This window comes from Lissotriton helveticus, chromosome 2_1 (assembly GCF_964261635.1).
Source record: "Lissotriton helveticus chromosome 2_1, aLisHel1.1, whole genome shotgun sequence".
Classification (NCBI taxonomy): Eukaryota; Metazoa; Chordata; class Amphibia; order Caudata; family Salamandridae; genus Lissotriton; species Lissotriton helveticus.
This window is the reverse complement of record NC_136059.1, coordinates 2,074,054,164-2,074,079,329: the sequence shown is the minus strand read 5'-3', so window position 1 is coordinate 2,074,079,329 and position 25,166 is coordinate 2,074,054,164. Positions and strand designations below refer to the sequence as shown.

At 46.8% G+C, this 25,166-nt stretch overlaps 1 protein-coding gene across 2 annotated transcripts in view; it reads right to left on the bottom strand.

The window, feature by feature from the left end:
* Window positions 1–25,166, bottom strand: part of LOC144819045 (uncharacterized) — a 444,234-nt gene that overhangs the window by 293,851 nt on the left and 125,217 nt on the right. For both annotated transcript variants that reach the window (XM_078677028.1, XM_078677027.1), the window contains exon 4: window positions 20,450–20,472. In XM_078677028.1, coding sequence (XP_078533154.1) covers window positions 20,450–20,472 — 23 coding nt within the window. The remainder of the gene's footprint in view (window positions 1–20,449; window positions 20,473–25,166) is intronic.

Genomic DNA, 25,166 nt, shown 5'->3' with positions numbered 1-25,166 from the left:
GGAGCCTTAAGCTATAGGGATGGTGAATATCAAAACTACAGACCTAGGACACTGCAATTCGGTAATGAACACCACTGCAGGACACCCTTCCCATAAGAGGTGTATACATAAAAGAGCCAACACTACAACAATGCCGTCCTGCTCGATCCAGGCTCTTCGATGGATTAGCTGGAAGGGGGTGTTATCCTCAGGACACTACTATGATGTTGTGCTTGGCTTAGACATACAATGGGGCCTAAAGGATTTCCGCACCGGGGACCTTATAGCCAAATTTGAGCGGGAGATCATATTAGATCATTCACTTAGTTAATTGAAGCTTGCAATACACACAAATCGCAGTTCTATCATTAACTGCAGCTAACACACACCATAGAACCACACAGAGACCCTCCCCCGACTTCAGCCCTAGAGAATCTAAAATCACAATCTTGGTTCGGATATTAGTGGCAAACACCCCTGCACCTCTTTTACACCTATGTGACAGGTGACAGCAGGATGTGGTTCCCTTAGAGGATGCAGATTCGGCAAAAGCAAAGATGGCCCCCAGAGTCCTGAATCATAATACTTTATTCAGTTGAATAACCCAAAAAAGTGCAAAGCAAACAGTTCAAAAGTTATAAAATAGATCAAAGAGATCAAATCCATAAAATGCTAATGAACAACATCTACGATTCATTAACAAGAGTAGGTAAAAAACATTAAAATCATAAGATAAATAAAGAGGAAAGACAAGTGGCCATCGGAAAGAAGTCAAAATTGTACAAAATTCACAGAGACGTTATCAAAGTTAATTTGCAATCCCCAATTGATCATGAGGCTGCTGCTACCCCAGCGCTCTGGCTCCAATTCTCCAGTTCCAGTGCAGGTATTTGGCACATCACAAACAATAGATTATTTGGTGTCAACGCACAACACCCTACATGCAGTTGTGCACTGCCTGACCTCCAGTAATCTGCAGATCGGGAGAAGCAAAGTCTTTCTTAATCTGGCATACCCAGGGCAGAAGAAAAAGCAGTGGGATAGAGTCTCCTCCGCACAACAGCACACTATGCAAATAGTAGTTTTTGGTTTCCATTTTGAACAAAAGGTCTGGAGCGGTAGAGTGCAATGGCAGAATTTACTATATAGGAGTGTAGCAGTCTGGAGCGGGATCAAATCTAGGAAGCGTTCAAACTGCCAATGTAGTTTAAAATTGAAACATTCTGTAGTAAGCGACAGCACAAAACCGACTGCTGAACTCAAGACCCCACATATGAGCCCAATAGACAACCATAAGTGTCTGTTTAGAAAGAGGGGGCAACCCTCATAATCAGGCTAATTGGGCCAGCAAGCCCTTAACATAGCAAACTCACTTTATTCTATGGATTGTATCTTCTACGACTATATACTTAGGTGCATCAAAAGAAGTAGCAAAAGCTCGAGTGTACTTGAGCCTACGTCAGAACAAAAGAGGGCGTAGCTGTTCCCAGGACAAAATGGAATGAATACCCATGTCCCATCTTCGCGGGAGCCAAGGTGCGCTTTTCGGGAGGGACAGCAGGCATCTTAAGAAGTTGTTCTCTGCTACGATGCCAGACGAGATATACCCCATAGCTCAGGCCCGTAAAGTGTACTACCTGCAGGCTTGGCCCTGTAAACCTTTAAAGCTGGTGAAATAGGTCTCGTCTTCGAGGCACAAAACAGCTTCAAGATTCCAGATGCATGGTGAATTAAGTTTAAACTGCTTTTCTTGACTTAGGGAAGCCATCGTAGACTGAGACTGGGTTAACCTTATCCCAAGGTAGGCAGAGGAGGAAACCCTATCAAGTTTATTTCCCTCAAACGACCAGCATGGATTAATATTAATAAAATTTCGTTTCTGTGTGATTATCAACCCATGGTTGTCACAAAAAGAAGCCAACCGATCAACTAGGGTCTGCAGGACGACTGGTGTTTTAGAAATCAGTATGGTATCGCCTGCAAATAAAAACAGGGGGATTTTTGTACCTGCAACCCTTGAGGCATCGTTGCCGTACACATCCAGATAAACTACCATATTGTTAAGGTGTAAGGAAAACAGGGTAGGGGCTAATACACATCCTTGCTGTAGGCCTATATAGACCCCAATACCAAGGCTCAAAAATTTCACTCACTATGGTGAGCCTGATTTTATCAGGGTGACCTATTTTTAGGACCTACTATCCCTTTCTGGCGAGCTGAAATCAGGTGTTGTGAATGAGCAATATGGATTAGTTACTTACCTGTAATCCTAGTTCTCTTCCAGGGGTATACTCATTAAAGTCATAAGCACTTAATTATCTCCGCCCATGAGCGGGAACCCGGAACACATAAACAATATACATATATATGTGTAAATATATCAAAAAGTACATAGTACTAAACTAATTATACACATATACATGTATAATAACCATAATATGCAGCCTAACATATATACATAGGCTAATAAAGCCAAAATTACACACGTTCTGAAGCATGAAAATATGCTGTATATAAATGCAATAAACAGGCATGAGCCTAAAATGCATTTCATAACCATGAAAAAACTTTTATTTTCATCAAAGAACCTGTTGTAAACAGTTATTAGCCTAAAAGGCTGCATATGAAAAAATATCTGTGTACAGAAAATCAGACTGGCACCCTGCCTTTAAGGCCCCAGAGAATCTGCACACTTTGCCTTTAAGGTCTCCAGGAGAACTCTGTTCCCATCATGCACCACAGGTGACAGTTAGGTCAGTTCTTTTGTACGGTACAGTAAACTTTAGCAGGAATCTGCACTCAAAAACTTTATATTACATAATGAAAAACTCAATGCTACTGCTCGCCCGGGGAGGCAGGAGGGTGCTTATGACTTTAATGAGTATACCCCTGGAAGAGAACTAGGATTACAGGTAAGTAACTAATCCTTCTCTTCCAGGGGATACTCATTAATAGTCATAAGCACTGAATAGAGTAGCAAGCTCATACCCACAAGAAGTGGGCGAACAGAAAAATGCATACACTTTTAAACCATAGTGTTTAGCTAGTATTAGCAAACAAATTTCTGAGGGATGCTTGTCCCACTTTTGCATCAACCTGCGCATCAGAATCTATACAGTAATGGTGTGTAAACGTATGCACAGAACGCCAAGTAGCTGCTTTACATATCTCTGACATAGCCACATTCCTAAGGAGAGCTGTGGTAGAAGCTTTCCCCCTCATAGAATGCGCCCTAGGTCTACCTGATAAAGACTTGTGGGCTAGCTGATAAGCCAGTAGAATACATGACACTATCCATCTAGAAATGGATCTCTTGGACGCTGCCAAACCAGTATTTGTAGGACCATAGTTCACAAAAAGACGGTCCGTGTGCCTCAAAGACTTTGTTTTATCTAAATAAAATTTCAAAACCCTTTTCAGATCTAACGAATGTGAGCCCTTTCAGCCGGACTCGAAGGGTTTGGGAAGAAAGTAGGCAATGTTATGGTTTGGTTAATATGAAAATCCGACAACACCTTGGGTAGGAAAGCAGGATGAGTTCTGAGCACCACTCTGTTTCCATGAAAAATAGTGTACGGCTCATTGCAACAGAGAGCCTGGATTTCGCTCACCCTACGAGCAGAAGTGATGGCCACCAGGAACTCTACTTTCCAAGATAAGTGTTGTAAAGACGCTTTATGTATGGGTTCAAAGGGGGGACACATTAACTTGGTCAACACCACATTAAGCTCCCAAGGTGGAGAAGGAGACTTGACTGGAGGATACACCTTCCTTAAGCCTTCTAGAAATTCCTTCACCACAGGCATCCGAAAGAAAGATATCTGTCTTGGCGATTTTCTATAGGCAGTTATTGCAGCAAGATGGACCTTGATAGAACTAAACTGCAAACCAGATTCAGCAAGATAAAGTAGATAAGGTAAGATCACCTGTTCTTGACCATGAATAGGGTCAAGACCCTTACTCTGACACCAAAGGTAAAAGCGTTTCCACTTAAATCCGTAGGATTGTCTTGTAGAAGGTCGCTTTGCCTCCTTAAGGATGTTCATACACTCCGGATTCAGCTGCAAGTGCCCATACTGGATGACTTCAGGAGCCATGCTGCCAAGCGCAGGGAGGGCAGATTGGGATGAAACACTCGCCCCTCCTGTTTGGACAGAAGATCCGGGCGACAAGCCAATCTCCTGTGTGGTACTTCTGATAACTGGAGGCGATCTGGGAACCACCACTGGCGTAGCCACTCTGGGCAAAACAGTATCATTCTGGACTCGGTCTTGAACATCCTGTTGATCACTGCTGGTATCAACGGTGTCGGTGGAAAGGCGTACAGCAAGTTTTGACACCAGTCTATCAAAAGGGCATTCCCTTGAGACCCTTTCTGGAAGAACCTGGACGCGAAGACGGGGCATTTTGTGTTTGCCGCGTCTGCGAACAGATCGATGTCTGGTGTTCCCCAAGCCTGGAAAATGCTGTGCACGACATCCTCGTTGAGAACCCAGTCGTGCGCTTCGACGAAGTCTCTGCTGAGGTCGTCCGCCTGTGAGTTGAGACTCCCTGGCAGGTGAACCGCTGTTATTGACAGATCTCTTGCTAGCAGCCAATGCCAAATGGTCTGGGCTTCAATGGACAGAGTCCTGGAACCCCCCTGCTTGTTTAAGTAATACATTGTAGTTGTATTGTCTGTTTGCACCAGGAGGGACCGCGTCTGTAGAGATGGTGCCAGGGACTTGAGAGCAAGATGGACCGCTCTGAGTTCGAGTAGATTGATGTGATATCCTTTCTCGAAGTCTGACCATAGCCCTTGTACCTGCAGAGGGCCCATATGAGCCCCCCAACCTTGGAGCGAGGCGTCTATGATCAGAGTCTGCGTTGGTGGGTTCTGATGAAAAGGAACTCCCTTCATCAAGTGTGTCTTCTTCATCCACCACCGGATGGAATCTCTTGCAGACTGTTGGAGATGAATCCGATCCTCCCAGCAACCCGTCCTCTGCTTCCACTGATCTTCTAGACACTGTTGTAGAGGACGCATATGCAAACGTGCGTTTGGAACGATGAAGATGCACGATGCCATGGACCCCAGAAGAGAGGACACTTGCCGAACTGTCGGACGTGCAGACTGAAGGAGAAGTGAACCTAACCCTCGGGTAGGTCACTTCCCCACCGCTGCTGCTCCGCCTGCCAGTCTTTGCCTCCTGCTCCCCCCTCCAGATCGGCGCTCTCCTACCCTGCTCGAGCGTCACCTGGACTGCCTGCGCCTGGTTTGAGTGCCCCGTATGCCTGCCTGCCCCATTCTCTTTTTCTGTACCCCTGCCTGAGTGCCCGTGTGCCTGCCTACCCCATTATCCATTTGGTACCCCCGTGTGTGTTGCTTCGCCCGCTGGGCTCCTCAGCCCCATTCTCCCGCCGCTGCCTCCCGTGCGGCCCCGCCCTCCCACACCCATTGGATTATTCCCTCCCGCCTCCCAGCTGACCCCTCCTCCCCTCTTATGACGCCCCCGGAGCGACCGCGCAGCGGGCGCGCCGATTGTGCGCCAAAGGCGCGCCAAAGGCAAGCCCGTCTGCGCCCGTCCGCGCCCAGCGCCAGGACCCCTGGCCCCCACCGCTGCAAGACGACCCGACAGACCTACGACGCCGCCGCCCTCAACGCACTCAATGCCGGCCGTAACCCCGCCTGCTGCCGGGCCGCCCCGAAACGTATTCACGGACCCTTCACCTGCAGAACCTGCAAGTTCACCTGCCTCCGAACCTGCACCGCACCCGCCAAGCCAAGCACCAGCAGCAACCTCGAGTGCAGCCTGCTCAACACCCGGTCCGTCCACAGACACGCCGTGGAACTCTGGAACCTCCTCGACACAACATCACCAGACATCGCCTTCCTCACGGAAACCTGGATGAACGCCTCCTCAGCCCCTGACATCGCCATCGCCATCCCGGACGGGTACAAGATCATCAGGAGGGACCGCGTCAACCAGACCGGAGGAGGCATCGCCATCGTCCACAAGAACACCATCCGCATCACGACCGACTCCAACGACACCTTCGCCGCCGCCGAGCACCTCCACTTCCAGATTCACACCGACCCAAAGACAACCCTCAGAGGCACCCTCATCTACAGACCCCCGGGACCACGCACACAATTCAGCGAAGACATCACGGACTTCATCAGCCCACACGCCCTCCCCTCCGCCGACTACATCCTCCTAGGGGACCTCAACTTCCACATGGAGAACAACAAGGACCGCAACACCGCCACCCTGCTGGACAACCTCGCCAACCTTGGACTCGAGCAACTGGTCAACACCCCCACCCACTACGCCGGCCACACGCTTGATCCCGTCTTCTCATCCAGCAAGCACATCACCTTCAGCCACTCCACCGGACTCCACTGGACCGACCACAGCTGCGTCCACTTCAGCTTCAGAAGAACCACAACCCACCACCACCCGCAACAGGTTCCTCACAGAAGCTGGAGCAAGATCACCGCCGACCAGCTCACTACCTCCCTCAGTCAGAACCCACCCGCCAGCACTACGGACCCCAACGAAGCAGCCCGCAACTTCACGCAGTGGCTGACCGCCTGCGCCGACGCCCTCGCACCACTGAAGAACCCTCCCAGCAGACCTAGAAGCAAGAAGGCCTCCTGGTTCACCGACGAACTCAAGGACTCCAAGAAGACCTGCCGCACCCTCGAGAAAGACTGGCTCCTCGACCAGACCACTGACAACATGACCGCCCTCAAACACGCCACCCGCAAGCACCACCAGCTCATCCGCACCACCAAGAAGAAATCACTGAAGGAACGACTGGACAACAACGCCCACGACAGCAAGGAACTCTTCACCATCGTCAAGGAGTTCTCCAACCCCAGCACCGGCAACAACGACATCACTCCCTCACAAGATCTCTGCGACTCTCTCGCCTCGTTCTTCCACCGCAAGATTGCCGATATCCACAACAGTTTCGGCGCACCATTAACGCACCCAACCGTCAAACCAACGCCCCCCACCGCCACCCTCCGCACCTGGAACACGGTGACCACCGAAGACACAGCCCGCACGATGAACACCATCCACTCCGGATCTCTGACCGACCCCTGCCCCCACCACGTCTTCAACAAGGCCCACTCCACCATCGCACCCCAACTCCGGGACGTCATCAACACCTCCCTCAACACCGCCACCTTCACGGAGAGCTGGAAGCATGCCGAGCTCAGCGCGCTACTGAAGAAACCAACAGCGGACCCCACCGACCTCAAAAACGTCCGCCCCATCTCGCTCCTCCCTTTTCACGCCAAAGTCATCGAGAAGATCGTCAACAGACAGCTTGCCGCCTTCCTCGAGACGAACGGATCCCTCGACCCCTCGCAATCCGGTTTCAGAGCCAACCACAGCACAGAGACCGCCCTCATCGCAGCCACCGACGACATCCGAGCCCTGCTCGACAACGGGGAAACAGCGGCACTCATCCTCCTGGACCTCTCGGCAGCGTTCGACACTGTCTGCCACCGCTCCCAAGTCCAACGCCTCAGCAACATCGGCATCCAAGAGAAGGCACTGGAGTGGATCATCTCGTTCCTCGCCGGTAGAACACAGAGAGTCCGCCTCACCCCGTTTCGATCCGAGGCCACCAAAGTCATCTGCGGCATTCCGCAAGGATCCTATCTCAGCCCCACCCTCTTCAACATCTACATGAGCCCTCTTGCTGCCATCGCACGCCAACACAACCTCAACATCATCTCCTACGCCGACGACACCCAGCTGATCCTCTCCCTCACCAGAGACCCCGACACCGCCAGAACCAGCCTGCACGAAGGGATGAAAGACGTCACCGAGTGAATGAAGAACAGCCGCCTGAAACTGAACTCAGACAAGACGGAAGTCCTCATCCTGGGACCATCGCCCTCTGCCTGGGACGACTCCTGGCGGCCCCCAGCCCTGGGCACCGCTCCCAAGCCAACAGACCACGCACGCAACCTAGGCTTCATCCTGGACTCCTCCCTCTCGATGACCAGACAAGTCAACGCCGTCTCCTCATCATACTTTCACACCCTACGCATGCTTCGCAAGATCTTCAGATGGATCCCGACCGAAACCAGGAAGACGGTCACCCAGGCCCTCGTCACCAGCCGACTGGACTACGGAAACACCCTCTACGCCGGAACCACAGCCAAGCTACAGAAAAGACTCCAACGCATCCAGAACGCCTCCGCCCGACTCATCCTGGACATCCCCCGACGCAGCCACATCTCCGGCCACCTGAGGGACTTGCACTAGCTCCCTGTCAACAAAAGGATCACGTTCAGGCTCCTCACCCACACACACAAGTCCCTCCACGACCTGGGCCCCAAGTACCTCAACGACCGCCTGACCTTCTACACGCCCACCCGCCAGCTACGGTCTACTAGCCTCGCCTTCGCCACCGTACCACGCATCCGAAGAGCCACCGCCGGAGGCAGATCCTTCTCCTACCCTGGCGGCCAAGACATGGAACTCCCTCCCAATCCACCTTCGGCTGACCCAGGACCACCTCGCCTTCAGGAGACAACTCAAGACCTGGCTGTTCGAGCAGTAGCGGACCCCTTCCCCCAAGCGCCTTGAGACCCTTCCGGTTGAGTAGTGCGCTATACAAGTTTTTTGATTGATTGATTGATTGAAGAATACACTTCGCCTTGATGGATAACCACCTCTCCTCCGAAGGACACACGTTTTCTTTTTCCGTGTCCAGTTGGGCACCCAGGTAGTGGATCTTCTGGGTGGGGTTCATTATGGACTTCTTGTAATTGACTTGAAGACCCAACTTGTACATGAGTTGGAGACGTATCGATAGATGTTCTTCCAGTAGAGATGGGGATGAACTCTTCAGAAGTCAGTCGTCTAAGTACGGATATATGAAAATCCGTCTCTTTCGAAGACAAGCCGCAACTACCGCCATACATTTGGAAAATGTTCTGGGAGCTGATCTCAGGCCGAATGGGAGTACTGCGTACTGATAGTGATGAGCAGCTACTTGAAACCTGAGAAACTTGCGATGTTTTCTGGATACCGGAATATGAAAATAAGCATCCTTCAGATCGATGGAGCACATCCAATCCCCCTGATGCAACTGGGGGAAGATCTGATGAAGAGCCAGCATTCGAAATCTCTCCTTTCGAATGAATTTGTTCAACCGTCTCAAATCCAGAATGGGTCTGAACTCCGTAGCTGGATCTTTTTTCTTTACGAGAAGAAAATCGAGAGTATAGGCCTTGACATCTCTGCTGAGATGGTACTAGTTCTATGGCCTTCTTCTTCAGAAGGATGTTCGCTTCCTGTTGTAAACGCTTTACATTCCACTGTAACATCTTTAGAGGATGCATGCCAGGGGCTGGCTTCTTGAATCTCAAAAGGTAACCGTTCTGAATGATACCCAGCACCCATCTGTCCTTTGTGATCTGTTTCCACTCGTCCAGAAACTACACAATACTTCCTCCAACCGGAGTGGCACACGGTTGTGGAGGAAGCCTCCGTTCATTGTTTTTGAGGCTGTTTGGCAGCGGATGACTGCTGCCTATGTTCATTGCCTCTGCCTCGCCCAGGTCGCCGCTGTTGGAATTGCGACCTCTGTTGATTCTGGCCTTGGTTTTGCGAGGACCAATTCGTCTGTTGGCTCCTCTGCTGGAAAGATCTCTTGTCATAAGGACGGAAATTACCCCGACGTTTAAATTCTTTCTTCTTTTCTAGACCTACAGCCTTCAGGGTGTCCAACTCCACTTTCATCTTGGACATCTCATCATCAGCATGAGATCCAAACAGAGTCGAACCATTGAAAGGTGAATTCACTATTTTCCTCTGGGCCTCAGGCTTTAGCCCAGTAAGGCGCAGCCAAGCTGTACGCCTAGCACAAATACCGTGCGCATAGCCATGCGCTGCCAGATCTGCCGAATCAGCAGCCGCGCTAATGCTCTGGTTAGCCACCAGTCCGCCTTCTTCCACAATCTCCAGGAAATCCTTTTGATCTTCCTTAGGGAGTTTATCCGCAAAACGAGTCACCGAGTCCCATAACAGACGATCATAGCGGCCCAGTAAAGCTGAAGCACTGGCCACTCTCAGGACCGAACCAGAGGTGTTAGCCATTCTTCGCCCCAAGGAATCCATGCTCTTGCTATCCTTTTCAGGTGGAGCAGACGAGGTAGATGCTGCAGAATGCGCTTTTCTGACTGCCGCAACAATAAGAGAATCTGGAGGTGGGTCAGAACGCAAAAACAGTGGATCCTCTTCTGGAGCCTTGTACTTTTTTGCAATCCTAGAAGGACCTGAACCCACCGTAGACGGAGTTAAGAATGTTCTCATTAGGGGGAGGAGCCAAGATGGCGATCGGAACAGTCGCATGAACGCTTCGCTCTGAGGTCCCTTCCTCCCCGCTTACCTATCCTGTTGATAATCCTGTTCGAGGCTTTCTGATTTCTACTGCTAGAGAAAATCGCTCACTTACCGTTTGATTTTGGGGCTCCAACGTGCAGTGGCTCCTGCGATCTGCTCTTGTCTGCTTGCTGGCCTTCCCGTCCCTGACGCCGGGGCCTCGAGTACAGCGCCTGCCCGGCGGTGTTCGGAGTGTTGGTGGCCCTGGTCCGGATGAGAAGCCTGTTGGTGGGAGCCTGAGAGCCGCGAGCCGGGAGAGATGGAGCGGACCCACTCCCAATAGTGGGTCGCCCCGTATGCCCGAGCGGTTGGTGAACCGGAGAGAAGCCGTGTTGTCCGGTGCCCCTTGGGTGGGACGCCCACTCCTGTTAATAGTCCCGTCCGGGAACCGGTGCCTGGCTCCCGGAGAGCTGCTAGGAGCACACCCGGCCTTCTGGTGACTCTCCTTTCTTCGCCGGGCGCCGACCGCCGCTGATCGACTGTGGGTCCTGTTGCCTCTGGCGGTCATGATGGACTTGGAGGTGGAGGGGACAATGGCGGCGAACGATGTGCTCAAGATGGCGGATGGCCCCTTGGAGTGTATCCCTCCCGGAGACGGTGACACTGTTGCATTTGAGACCCCCGGACCTCGGTTACTTGGGGCGGCGCTTACACGAAGTCATGTGCTGCTTGCGCTGGTTACTCTGCGAACCGATCTGCTCTGGAAGTCCCGGGACTTGGAGTTACGGATCGCTGCCTTTGTTGATCCGCCATTTTGTACCGTAGTGCCTTCTCCCCGAGTTGGTCCCGTTGATTCTCCTCCGGTTGCTGAGCCGGGGTCCCCGGATGAGTCTACGATTTTGAGGGAACAAATGGACCTGGCGCCGGTGCGGCAATGTTTCCCACATCTTGTGTTCTCCACTCCGTGCTGGGCAGACCTGATTTTGGACTTGGCCGCATTGGTGATTGGCGTACTGTTGCATTCTGGCTGCCGCCATGTATCTTTGACTACTTCTTGGTGGCTGGGACAGTGTTGTGCGAAGATGCCGCCTGCCTTACCTGACTGGTATGGACTTTTGGTGTCGTACTGTCTCCTGATTGCACGGAGGTATGGCAGCTCTACTATTCACAGAAGTGGCCAGGGGTGACCTTGCCTAGATCCTGGCGGGACTTTCTCTTAGTTAATGGCGTATCCAGGACTCGTCTTGTGGACTGTTTTTGATTGCACCCTGTGCGTTGGCTTTTCTCTGTATTCTTTCTGGCCTCGATTTGTAAGTTTTCTGTTGCGGGGATGGGGGGGGACCGAGTGTTTCCATCGCCGGCTCCTCTCCTCATTCTTTCTTTTTCTCCCTTTCGTTATTTTTCTCTTCTTCTTTTATTTCCCTTTTTTCGGGTGACTCTGGGGCGACAGACACGCTGTTAGTGGGGTAGGCCATAGCCATTACGGTGATGTAGGGTGGCGGTGATGGGGGGTGTTTGTTATTATAATTTGTTTTGTTCTATGGTCCCTTTTTCTCCCCTTTCAAGGGGGTTGGCTATGTCTCTCTTTTTTTTTCTCTCCTTTATTTATCCGGTGTCTGCACTTGTCTTTCTTATTGTTTGGGGCGGGTGGGCTTTCTACACGACGTCTTGCTAAATTGCTTGCTATGGTTTGTCCTTTACTTCTGGCCCACCTTTGGTGGGCGTAGGGTGTATTTGGCCCCGTTCCTTATTATTGTTTTCTGATTGCATGGGGGGATATACCCCTCCCGTCTCCTTTTCTCTGACTGTGTTGCATGGCGCCTTGGTAGATATAGCCGCTGCCTCCTCTTAAAACCATAAAAATGAAACCTTTTTTATCCTTGCGCTTCCTGTGTTACGACCACATCTCACGGCTATACTGTACTTACTTTTTACCATACACGTCTAAACTGCTCTGTTTTTGATCTCCTGATTTTGCGGCCGGCCCCAGTGGTTGTAGGCCTGCGCTTGTATTGCTCTGCTTATATGAATAAAGGTTTAAAAAAAAAAAAGAATGTTCTCATTGCTGGTTCTATCAAACCGGGCACTAGCGGCAGAAGAGGCCTGCCAGACGTCTTGTGATGTAGGGTTTCAAAGATGACTGACAATGTCACTTGGGGAACTGCCATCTTGATGTTAAACGTATTTGCCCCACGACATAGTACATCATTAAATGTGCTCAAATCATCTACGGGAGACACTCTGGAAGGTGGAGTAGATGATATAGTGGGAGAATAGTCTCTATATGAAGACCTTGAAGAGGACGCAGATGACGTAGAAGATGGTGAAGGGGTTCTAAGCCGTCTGAGGAGTTGCCGATTGCTGCCTCCTACGCTCCCTCGAACGCTCTCTCACTCGGGATCTAGAGCGTGATCTTCTATGCAGCTCAGACTGAGGGACCGGAGCCCTCATCCCCACCAGTCCTGCATCCGGACGCATCTTCCAATGTCTCAGGCTTTCCAGCCACCTCGGTGACATATTAAGAGGACGCTCTACACGCTCAGGTGAAACCTCAGGTGAAACCTGCACAATATGCAGCTCTGCTGAAGACTTGGAGGCTCTGGAGACTACACTGTGCTCAGAGTTAAATGAGCCAGATGGGGTCCGTTGTCTGGGCACCAATTGCCTGTCATCTGACACCTGCCCTGAGGTTGAGTCAGAATGCGCCACCACAGAAGAGTCCTGGTGCACTGTCTCATGACCCACCACAGACCTGTCGTCTTGCTGACCCTGCGGTGAAGACGCCACCACATGTTGTGGACTTATTTCTGACCTCGACAAAGACCTAAGTGAGGTCCGAGAGGCTGGTCTTGATAGTCTTGAAACCGACCTTTCATCAGGTGGGGGAGACCTAGACTCTGCTCCATGCTTCGAGCCCGAAGCAAATTTCGACGTCGACTTACGCCGCGATGGAGACCTCGACCATCTCTTTTTAGGATTAGACGTCGACCTTTTCCTCGACGCCGATCGATGACTCCCTCTCGACGTCGACACTGGATCCTTCGACGTCGACACATCCTTCGACGGCAGACGCCTCTCTTCCTTCGACATCGATCTACGATCCTTCGACGTCGAACCTTGCACCCCCGACGTCGTCCTTACTGCAATCGACACCAGATGTCTCGACGTCGAGAAAGATTTTGACGGCGACTGTCGAGACGCTGAACCTTGCCTCACCGGCGAAGTCCTCGACGTCGACGGAGCCCTCTTCGACGCCGACAATGCGGACGGTGATCTGGATCTAGACATCGAGCGCCCCTTTTTTGACGGCGACGCTCCCTGGAGTCGATGTTTCTTAGTTCTACCTTCAGGAGAAGCTGATCTTCGACGTTTGTGTTGAGAAGATGGCTTGGCAGATGATAACAAGCCCTTGGAACCCTTCTCACCATGGCTTTCTCTCTCCAAAAGGCCCAGCAACCTCATTTTCTCTCTTTCTCTAAAGTCCTACTAGAAAGGTTGAGGCAGTGATAACAATCTTCCACCTTATGAGAAGCTGGAAGACAAACCACACAAACAGAGTGTGGGTCAGTTTTTGACATCTTCTTCCCACAGGAAGGACATTTGTAAAATAAAGGTGGCATTCTGACTAAAAAATCACCAACAGTTTAGTCAGAAAAAGGTATTAAACCACCACCAGAATAGTAAATTGTCAAAAGAGACAAGAAAAAATCAACTTCTGACAGAAAAACTGCTAAACTAGCAGAGCTCAAGTTACAGGTTCCTCACAGAACAAGCCGGAAAAAAGAACTGACCTAACTGTCACCTGTGGTGCATGATGGGAACAGAGTTCTCCTGGAGACCTTAAAGGCAAAGTGTGCAGATTCTCTGGGGCCTTAAAGGCAGGGTGCCAGTCTGATTTTCTGTACACAGATATTTTTTCATATGCAGCCTTTTAGGCTAATAACTGTTTACAACAGGTTCTTTGATGAAAATAAAAGTTTTTTCATGGTTATGAAATGCATTTTAGGCTCATGCCTGTTTATTGCATTTATATACAGCATATTTTCATGCTTCAGAACGTGTGTAATTTTGGCTTTATTAGCCTATGTATATATGTTAGGCTGCATATTATGGTTATTATACATGTATATGTGTATAATTAGTTTAGTACTATGTACTTTTTGATATATTTACACATATATATGTATATTGTTTATGTGTTCCGGGTTCCCGCTCATGGGCGGAGATAATTCAGTGCTTATGACTATTAATGAGTATCCCCTGGAAGAGAAATCTTGTTATCTTGTCATATTTGCACAGCTTTCAGAGACAGAGGTCAAAAGTCAGTTTGTCTTCGTACGTATAGCGTTGAGACCAGTTCACGGGCCAAGTACATTATAGTTAGGTCGAGTAGATTATTAAAGTTACTAGACCTGCAGGTCTGGTAAAATTTTTAGGATTTTTCAAGTCCTGAATACGTTCCGCCAGCTCCCCCTGAGGTACTCAGCGAACCGGGGCACAAGCATTCTGGTAAAAGAGCACAAAGATACTCAGCAGATCATGAGGGACTTTGTTTGCCTTCAATGTTTCCCATCATTTTTGGCAGGGGACTAAGTCAAATGACGGCTTCATGTCCAAAAACACTAAATAAATATGTGACTTCTATATGATGACCGCCTTCCAGTAGATGGCAAGAAGTCTGAAAACCTGATCAATGTTTCTCACGTCTCTTCTAAAACCGGCTTGAAAATGAGACAGGGCTTAATGTTTATATATTCAGAGATCAAATCCGTCTAAGACCTGCCTGCAGAAGACCTTCTGGGTCACATTAATAAGGTTTATCTGCCTATATTTAAGGAGTAGGTCCTGGAGCCCATTTTATAGATGGGGACTATTTCAGTTGCTTTCCAGCTAGCGGGAATTTCAGCCCCCTCCAAAATTGCATTGGACAATTTGTTAGTATAGCTGGCCTACTTGTCTAAATCCAGCAGCTTTAGCAAAGGCAATGCAATTGATAGTATCTTTGGTTTTTGTTACATCAAATGTTAGACAGGGGTGAAGAGTCATTGACCTCCATGGGGAACAGTGAGCTTACCGCCTCCTCATGTGCCAAGGGAGAACCATACAAGTCAAATACTTAAACCAGGAGTCCGACTTAATTATACTTGTTAAATAGGACTTCCCACTTTCGCCCACTGTGGTTACAATCCCCCAGAACTATCATTCTTGTCCCTAACTTCCTCAAATAAGTCTTCCTAGTTTTGGGTTTTCCTACTCCTTCCTGCCGTTACCTGGAACTGCTTATACATTTTCCTCTTTTGTCTGATATCATTTGTGATGCCAGGTTCAATGGCACGGCGTAGTGCATTTCCAGCCTGTCTACAACCCTTACTATACCATAACTTGCCAGTTTTACGTGAGATTGGTCCCAGATATGGCTTACCACAAAAGCATTGGCCTATAAAATAGAAAAGATTTACATGTACGGATAAAATCGCAGAGGTCGCTGTTGCTGTGACCATGGTATATCTAGATTTCGCAGTCCATACAGGAGAGCTTTATCCATAGTAATGCTGTGTTCTAGATCTAATTCTACCATAGGCCATTTTAGTCTACGCAATGGAGACAAGCCAATGAAAAGTGAAAGACGAACACCCTTCGAGTAGTTAAATGGTTTAGACAGTATGCAGTGCATAGCATTATGATCGCAATCTGTTCTAGGAACCGCCCTCATGTCAAATGTCAATTAACAAACACCACAAACAATGGGTGATTAGTATATATTCAATCCTATTGGATTGCCCTTGCTGATTAAAAGTGGGAAGTTCTTGCAAATCAGATTTTGTGCACCCAGTGGATGCCCTTAGCCTAAGCAAAAGTGTAAATGAGAGGAGTTGATAAGCAGCCTCAATCCACCGCTTAACGGGTTCAACAACTATTGCGGGGAACGCCCCCCCCCATTCCTCATCCTCGACACTAGTAATTGAGTGTCCTTTGTTGTTTATCAAAGCTCTCCCTATGGGCCAAAAAAGCTTTATAAGTGGGTGATTCTTCTCCCCCTCTCATTCCACAATTGTAAATGTTATAAAGGTAAAACGGATGATTATCTGTCCCTGTGCAGTTATGCTTTGAATGTCGGGAGAGGAAACATCAAGTAAACAGAGTTTACCATTGAGCTTAGTACACACCCAAAGCAAAAGCCTACGAGGGGTGCCCTTTCCTATTATAGCTAGCTGGAAAAAAACACTGACACAACCTAATCTAAAGACAGGATCAAGGGACCAATTTTCTTGAAGCAGGCATAGATCAAACTGATCTATAAACAAGCCCCTTTTGGAGTCATCTAGTTGGGTCTTAACACTGCCACATTCCAGGACAGAATATTTATTTTATCCGAAACACTCAGAGGAGTTCCAGCTATCACAGTGAACAATGTTAAAGGTAGGTCAATATTGGTGGAGGTTCCATATTTGTGTGGCACATTCAAAGGTGGTATAACAGTACCAGGGGGTTCCTTTCTAATTGTCAGATGATGCAGACGGCTACTACTAAGTCAATCCACTATTGACAGACCCAGGTCATTGGGAAGGGCTGGAGGTCAGGTAATAAGTTGGGACTTTAGGGGGTCCGGAGGATTATGTTTGTAGTGAATTTGAGAACCAGACGGAGGGTGTATGCACACTTCCAGCCCCACAAGCCCATCTATCATCTGTTTGAGTTTCAAACAGAGCTTGATGTAATCAAACGCACCCTCATTTGCTGATGTGGCATGCAGCCTTTTGGCATATAGAATGTCTGTACGGATTAACGAATGACACCGGCGTACAGTTCTTACATAATATGTACATATATTTATTAGTGTGTCCATATCCACTCCAGCCCCCTGGCTCAAGATCCTGCTTGATCTCCCTGTCTGGCTCTCTGGCCCTCTCCCTCAGTAAATATTAGTTCTAAGTCCCGATGGGAAAAAGACTTTAACCACAGAGCACTGCGCATGGAACAGGTCGCCCAAGGTCCTTTCTCAGAGCCCCAGTCCTGCGAGAGATGGGGAGGGGTGTTCTGGGCTGGATTTTTGGGGAAGATGGATTTGGAGCCAAGGAGTTCACTCCTATTCTCCTGGGCACCTGAAGGTTCCCCCTTTTATCACTGCTACATTTACGTCTATTTGGATATCAATTAGGGTCGTATAAGCTCCAGCAGCTACATTAGGCGAACTCTTGGGACGCAGGGCCCTCCCAACAACTTTCCACCCTCATCAGACAGGGCAGCGATCTGTTGTTTTAACACATATACCTCTTTCTGCAGGTGTTTAATCAACTCAGCCGTTTGAAGAACATTCAGACCCTGCACCAGAAGCCATAGTGCTGCAGAACGCCTTGACAAGACCCATCATTAATTGTTCAGTGTTTCCCCCTCCCCCTGAGCAGAACACGGGTGCCCATCAGCAAGAACAGCATACTTATTAGCACATACAATGAAAGGCTCTACAATCAAAGGCACAGATCCCTTACAATTAAAGTGAGCGAAAATGGTGTTTGTAGACTCAGACAATGTCTCAGACATTGCAATCTCGGTTACAGCTGAGCCCTTGTTAGTAGCAACCGGTTTATCCCTCCTTTTGTTTGTAAATATAGGTCCAATTCCCCCCGTCAATGCCTTCAAGCGTTGTATTAGGATGGGAGTCAGCCTTAAAGTCATTAGTGGCCTTCTTATAGCTCTTCTTTTGTTTCCTAGGTAGGGTTTCGGTGGCTTTGAGCTTGCCAATTTGTAAAGGAGGCAAACACAAGGAGATGATGGACGAAGAGCTGAAGCTTTTCAGACACTCACCCCCAGTCACAGATCTGGGTTGAATCCATCATCGTTCTTTAGCTCAATTTGCCATTTCAGTTAAGACCCAGATATATGCAAATACGTCTTGACCCTGTGCCTCGAGGGGGCAGGATCAAGACTGATTTGCATATGGCTGGGTTCAAACTGGAATGGCATGGGGAGCAAAAAAACGATGGATTTGGGCCCAGATCTATGTACTGAGGAGAATGTATGACATTGTTCTGCATTCTGCCCATCAATTGTTCTTTTTGCATTCGTCACCCCGAGTGAGACAGGTTTGGCCAGAAGTGGGCCCTGTGCTCTACATGCTACTGGAGTCAAGCTATCCTGGCTGATGAGGGGTGAAACTCCAAACCGTTCCTAGGATGCTTGGTTGCAGTCCAGGGAGGACCTGGACTGGCAGTTAGGGCTGGAATGTTCCCATTGAGCGCAGGGTAAAGACTGATTTACATATGGCTAGGTTCAAACTTGAATGGCATGGGTAGCAAAAAAACAATGGATTTGGGCCTGGATCTTTGTACTGGGCTGAATGTATGACATTGTTCTGCATTATGTGCATCAATTGTTCTTTTTGCATTTGTAAAGGAGGAGCACAAATTAGCAGTGATTGGCCATTAAATATGACCCTTGCTCATTCATGCTTTAATGCAGAGCAGTTAGTGAGCTGGCAAAGAACAGAATGGTAAGGGCTACCACCCCCACCCCGACAATCCAGGAGCAGTGAGCAGCAAAGAAACGTCAGAGCTGAACTAGGTGCTTGATGACAAATGAAATCCAGATCAGCAGCAGCAATGTGAGCAATGCGTGCCCCCAGGAGATAAATGAAGGAGGTGGGGTTGCCGGGTAGGTAATGCAGTATGCCGTGGTAATGTGAAGCAGGACCTTCTCACAGTGCAACAACCAGGTACAACACAGAGCCAAAGGGGCTCGCCCCTGAGCACCGGCAATGGCGCCTTCCTGTGATGAACAAGACTAAAGCCAAAGTTTTTTTCCCCTGCAGGAGTGGCGTCCTCCCGAGATGAAGAATGCTGAAGCCAAAGGTATTTACCCCTGCAGCAGAGAAACAGCAAGGAGCAAATCAATGCGATCCCCTCTAACTAAAATACCTACCCCAGAAATACCATAGTCCAAATAGCCCAAGTAGAATGAAGGGTGGAATGAGTCCCTACTGCCTATAGAGGGGCACCTTCTTTCACACAGTTTGGGAGTGCCCGGTCATACAACAATGCTTGTCCCTGGTTCATGCCACACTTGTCCAGATTATAAGTAGACCATTCATACCGGAACTCACAATGGCCCTATGGGCATGATGGTAAAGTGCGAGCCACAGAGAGGCAGAAGGTTGCTGGTGGCGATGATATTAATTGCAAAGAGACATTGCTGGCTAATGGCACCATTTATGAGGTAATGGACACAGATTATGGATTACTGTGCCAAGGCATCAAGGGCTACCTCCAGAAATATTACAAGGTGTGGAAAATATAGTGGGATTACCATCAGGATTAGAATCATGGATAGTCGAACAGTGGCCATCACAGATGACATTCAGGTTAATGCTGGACTCTGGTTACAACCGGTTTATTTGTACCCGCTGCACAGAGTTTTCTACTGGTACAAAAGCATTAAAAGGTTTTGAGAAAATATGGCTTAATTCAGGAAGAAGAGAACTGAAGAGAAGCCAAATTATAATTGTGTATGCGCTCTTTCAGGAACTGTTAAACCATAGAGCAAAGGCAAATATCCCTGGACTTCGACCTGCATTCTATCCAAGATGTCAGTCACCAAAGCAGGAGTCACTTGCTCTGTAATACCGTTTCACAACTCTTTATGAGATAAAATATTTGTGTGCCAGAAAACGGATGGGTACTGTTCCAGGCATGGAAAAGAGGCAAGCGCGAGAAAGCAGTTCTTGAATCGACCACTAGGCAGAAAAGAATAAGGGAGTGAGTTTCCAGTGATAATGGCTTTATAAGAACCACATAGTGGAATAGGTGCAAAAACCAACAACCTTTAAAAGCAATTGAATCTTTTCAAGAAGGAACAGACTTACATCAGAAAGGTTCTCAACCAGGTTTTTGAAAATGAAGAACAAAACAATAAAGTACTGTAAACAAAAAATAAAACCTCATGACTATTCGGACAGTAAAAAATAAAACAATTGTGCAAAAGCAACCATTAAAATGTGCAAGGAATCGGAACAGCGTGTGTATTTGAATTTCTTAATGAGCAGACAGTGAACATTCTACAAAGGCTTCAGCAACATATTACCTATATATACACATATCTTGAAAAGATGTTGAGAAACCTTTGAGATAAAATATCTGTACCTTTTATTCAAGTCACATGCCACCTGCAATTACAAACACAAAAAATATCATTAGCCAAAATATGGGCAAAAAAAGGAAATTAAAACATTCACTTTTATTTCAGAACAAAATTAAGTTTTGTCATGCGCAGTCACAAAATAAATAATGTATCCTTTAAAATGGTTCCAAACATCGGAGGGCCATTGTCATTTAGATAATAGAACAATGGTTCTCAACTAGTGGTCCGTGGACCCCTGTAGGTATGCCATGCCTTTTTAAGGGATCCACAACTGCTAAGAAAGATAAATAACATTAGCTGAATAATAGAGTGTGTACACACACACGCGTACACACCCGCGCACAAGCACACCCACACACACACCTCCCCACCCCCAAACATGTGAATATTTAGAGATGCTCTGTAAATTTGAAGGAATTTCTCAAGAAATTTGAAATTGGAGGCAAAAAATGAAGTGGATATCTTCAGGTTAATTTGTGGTAGCAGAGCAAGTACAGCAAACAAAAGTATGAAAGACTGGTGACCTCAATTGAAGCACTAGTGTACACAAGAGGATGCATTAAGAGGAAAAAGCTAAAGTGACTATGCTAGAGTCTTCGATTTCTGTATAGGTTTTGTTTGCAAATAAATAAAAATATTTTAAAATGTAAGTATTTGTTTGATGGGCACTTGTGTCTGTAGTTGTGTGCACGTTTTGAGTCTCAAATTGTAGAAATTGCAGAGAACGAACCTTTTAGGCATTTTATACTGAAGATTTCAAGGTCCTTGAGAAATAAAAAAAAGTGTCAGAGAGACCTATTTTAGTATCGGAAACAAGGCCAGGTGGACTTACAAAGGAACTGATTACTTATGATCTGTCTGAGATGCTGGTCATTAAACCTGGTACGGACATCAATTGCACTCTGAAGGATTTTATTTCATGGAGTAGAGACTAGACCAATTTAGACTCCACCGTTACACATCTCAGAAATGCAATTATATATGTGCATTTGACATTATAATCACTGTGTGCCTTAACTTTATTAAAGTGTGTGAAGAATTTAAACTCATTACTGAAAACTATTCACTATATAACTAGAGATTTATATGTTTGCACTAATGCACAGTTAATAATGAACTTATGTATTCTTATTCAAATTTTCACTTCAAGCTATATTTGCATAAACACGTATTCTTTCATTCACGTTTTGCATTTATTTCTAAAGTTGTACATGCACATGTATTGTAAGTGCACATTGAACGCTTAACTAAAGTTAGCTTATCTACAGGCCTCAGTCTAAATCCATTTTGCTTTGCCAACATGTTTTCTCTTTTCCTTGCTGGTTCATTATAATGATTTGCGTTAGCTAGCGAAAGGCTTATTGTCTGTGTTAGACTATAGATAGAGAGGCTTGAAGAGAAATTTGGCAGTGAACATCAAGAAACACCAGTCAAAAGAGACCTTCTGTTCATCATGTACCAGGATGGAAAGATGTTCAAGGCTGAGAACTGCAGTTTCAGTTCGATACGATATGAACCTAAAGCCTTGTTGCAGATGCACTCAAGTAGTTTCTGATTGGTCTCTGGTGGTGTGAGGAAGATAGGAATATTTCTGAATCTCATGTTACTTTTAATTGATGTTCTCATAGTTCAAGTTAGGAGAGATTCCCTTTAGACTGTTGGCCAGATGTAAGTAGCTTTTTTGAGCTTGCAAACGGTCTGGTTCACAGAATCGGGCTGTTTGTGACCGCAAACAAGACTTTTTGAATGTACAGTACCCTATTTTGAAATTTGGTAACCTATTACTGAATTGCAAACCAACCCGCAGTGGTATATGTGAATGTTTTGCAACCGAAATGCGGTTGCAAAACATTTGCATTTTACAGTATACTTAAAGTAGGTGGTTACCCATTTGCAAACGTGAAGGTTTCCCCAAGGGACCCCTTTCCCCTTTGTGAATGGTTGTAAAAATGTACCACTGCTGAACTCTTAAAAAATTAAAAACCTTTCGTTTTTCTTTTTGAAATGCATCCGGTTTTACTTTTAAGAAAAATGAGCTATATTTAAAAAAAACAAAAAAAACATGGCTTTATTGGAAAGCAATCACAGACATGGTGGTCTGCAGACCCCAGCAGGCCACGATCCCTGTGATTTTAGCGATTCCCAATGGGTCGGATGTTGCAACCTACCTCATGAATATGAATGGGGTAGGTCTACTTGCGACCCACTGGGAATCGCAAGCAGTGAAAAACACACTGTAATACATCGCTGTTTGCGATTACCTAAAAGCAAATCGCACAAGTTTGCTATTAGGTAATTGCTAACTCAAAGGTATGTACATCTGGCCTGTGACAGGTACAGACCTCAATGATTGCCCTATTCTTACATGTGTGAAGCTTTATACCATACATGCATTTTCTCTGGACTTCTACTGGAGTTTGATCATGCTGACATTTTCCTTTATGCCTCAGATTTATTGACCCTTGATTGATGACTCTATATTTGATCTAGGTTTAGAAGAGAGAAAGGCAGTGTCTTTATGCAATACTGGTTTGCTTTAATTTGTTTTGATACACTTGTGGTTTAGGAAGAGGTGTGGCGCCGCGGCCTGGGCGACTAACTCCAGAAGTTGGGGTCACGGTTCGATCCCCGGCACCGGGGGCAGATTAGTCCAGCACCATATGACTCTGGGCAATAGCTTGCTTAATCTTCCCGACGGCCCCCAGCGCCTAGAGACCCTAACGGGTGATTGTGCGCTTTACAAATGTGGATTGTAATTATTAATATCACAATTCGATATGTCATTCTATTGCTCCTTAACCTACTAAGATATTACTGCATACCTATGGTCATGCTGCATTTATTGAACTTATGCTTGGTTTGTATATATACTGGACTGATTGATAATCCGAAATAAAACCTTTTAAGTATATTCAGCGATTCTTGGTCCATATTGTGAAGTTACATTGGGTTCACAAGTATAAAAGTATTGTTGATGTTTTCTTCCATTCAATGCTGAACATCAACTAACAAAGGTCCATACGACCAATGGGAAAAAATCTTTGACAAATTGACTAAGATTTTGGTGCAAGGTCCAGCACACTATCAAGATAGCAGCTTGTCAGATTGTTAGCTACTGAAGCAAAGGGAGTTAGCGTATCCAATTGTAGACTTGCCCAAACCCACCCTAGCCTTTAAAGTCCAAGTTCTGATTCAGAGATCAGTGGGATTCCAGCAGTTCGGAAAAGAGTTTTACCACAGGAGGAGTAAGCATTAATAGGGTTGCATGCTATAATTTCAGTATTTTGTTGAGATTATGTGATGAGAGGAGAAGATGTTTTTGTTGTGGCATAGATGTGAATGCGCTTAATGTTGAGCAGTTGTTATCGGGTTGGAAGTAGCCTAAGATCCCGGTATGGATATAAAGTGTACAATATACTTTATTGTAATTTGTATGCTAAGTTTTGTGGTGCTAGTCATGAGGTACCAACGGCTGAACAATTGGGATAGGGACATACACCTTTGTGTGAGAGTAAGATGTGGTTGGTGTAGTGGAACTTATTTGCATAAAGGAGAAGCTGCACTGATCTGGGTGATTCTAGCTGGTGGAGAATTCACTTGAGTATGTATCTGAGTAGGTCGGAAAGTGTCGCTCTGGACCATTTTTTGTGTAGTTTGATTTCTTTAGTGGAGCAGACGAAAGTTATCTGTTAAAATCGCTTAGCGTTTTTGTTTTTGCTTGCCTAGGGTTGAGAAAAGAGTGCCATTGTGAAAATGGTAAGAGAGGGTGTGTCGCTGCAAGGAATGAGAAATCTATCATAGTGTGCTGCGCTGAGATTGGACGGTTGGCGTTTATGCCGCGCTGTTACTAGTTGCTAAGTCACTTAGTGTCACGTTGCTATTGGTTGTTGAAACCAAAAGAAAATGATGAGTAAAGATATTATTTCCTAGTGTGAAACTACATTTCTGCTTGCAGTTGTTGATATGATTACTGGATAATTAAATTATTCAAGGCACAGCATGTCATTATACGGCCATAAATGTGGGGCTCCACAAGTACACTTGGTAAAGTCAATGGCTTAAGATCACTGAAAAAGAAGGTGCTTAGATGCTTACACACTATGGCACATTCAATTTGATAATTATTGAAAATCTGTGAAGTGTATTGTACAAAATGAAACAACTGCTTAGACCTGCACAGTACGAGGCCTTAATGCTTAGGAGCATGTAGCCTACGTCAAGTAGAAACAGAAGTATCAGGGTTGAGTCAGAAAGGCAGTGCGTACTTGTGCTGAAGCTAGATGGGATGCAGTACAACAAAACAGGAGAACCAACATGATTGAAGGAGATAAGTTATATCCTCAGAAAGACAAAAAGGAGGATAAAGTACAGAGTGCAGAGGGAACAGGTGAATCTAGTGATTCTAGTGAGGACTTTCTAGATGTGTTATTGTGAACTCGTCTACCTCCCTTATAATGTCACCCAGCCTGAAGGAATGAGTGGTGTTATTACCAGTGGAAGCTCAGAGGGAGCCACTACCCCAGCGAATGCAAGTTAGAGCCTTATGGGAGAGATTTCAGGGATTTGTGTTCATATTAACTCAACTGTTTCTAGCACCCGTAGCAATAACTATTCCGTTTACTTACCATTGGTCCAGCAGTTTCTTTAAATAAACCTGAATCGTCGGGGCCACAACACATGCTTTGACGGTTCCTACTGGAGTAAATACGGCAACTACTG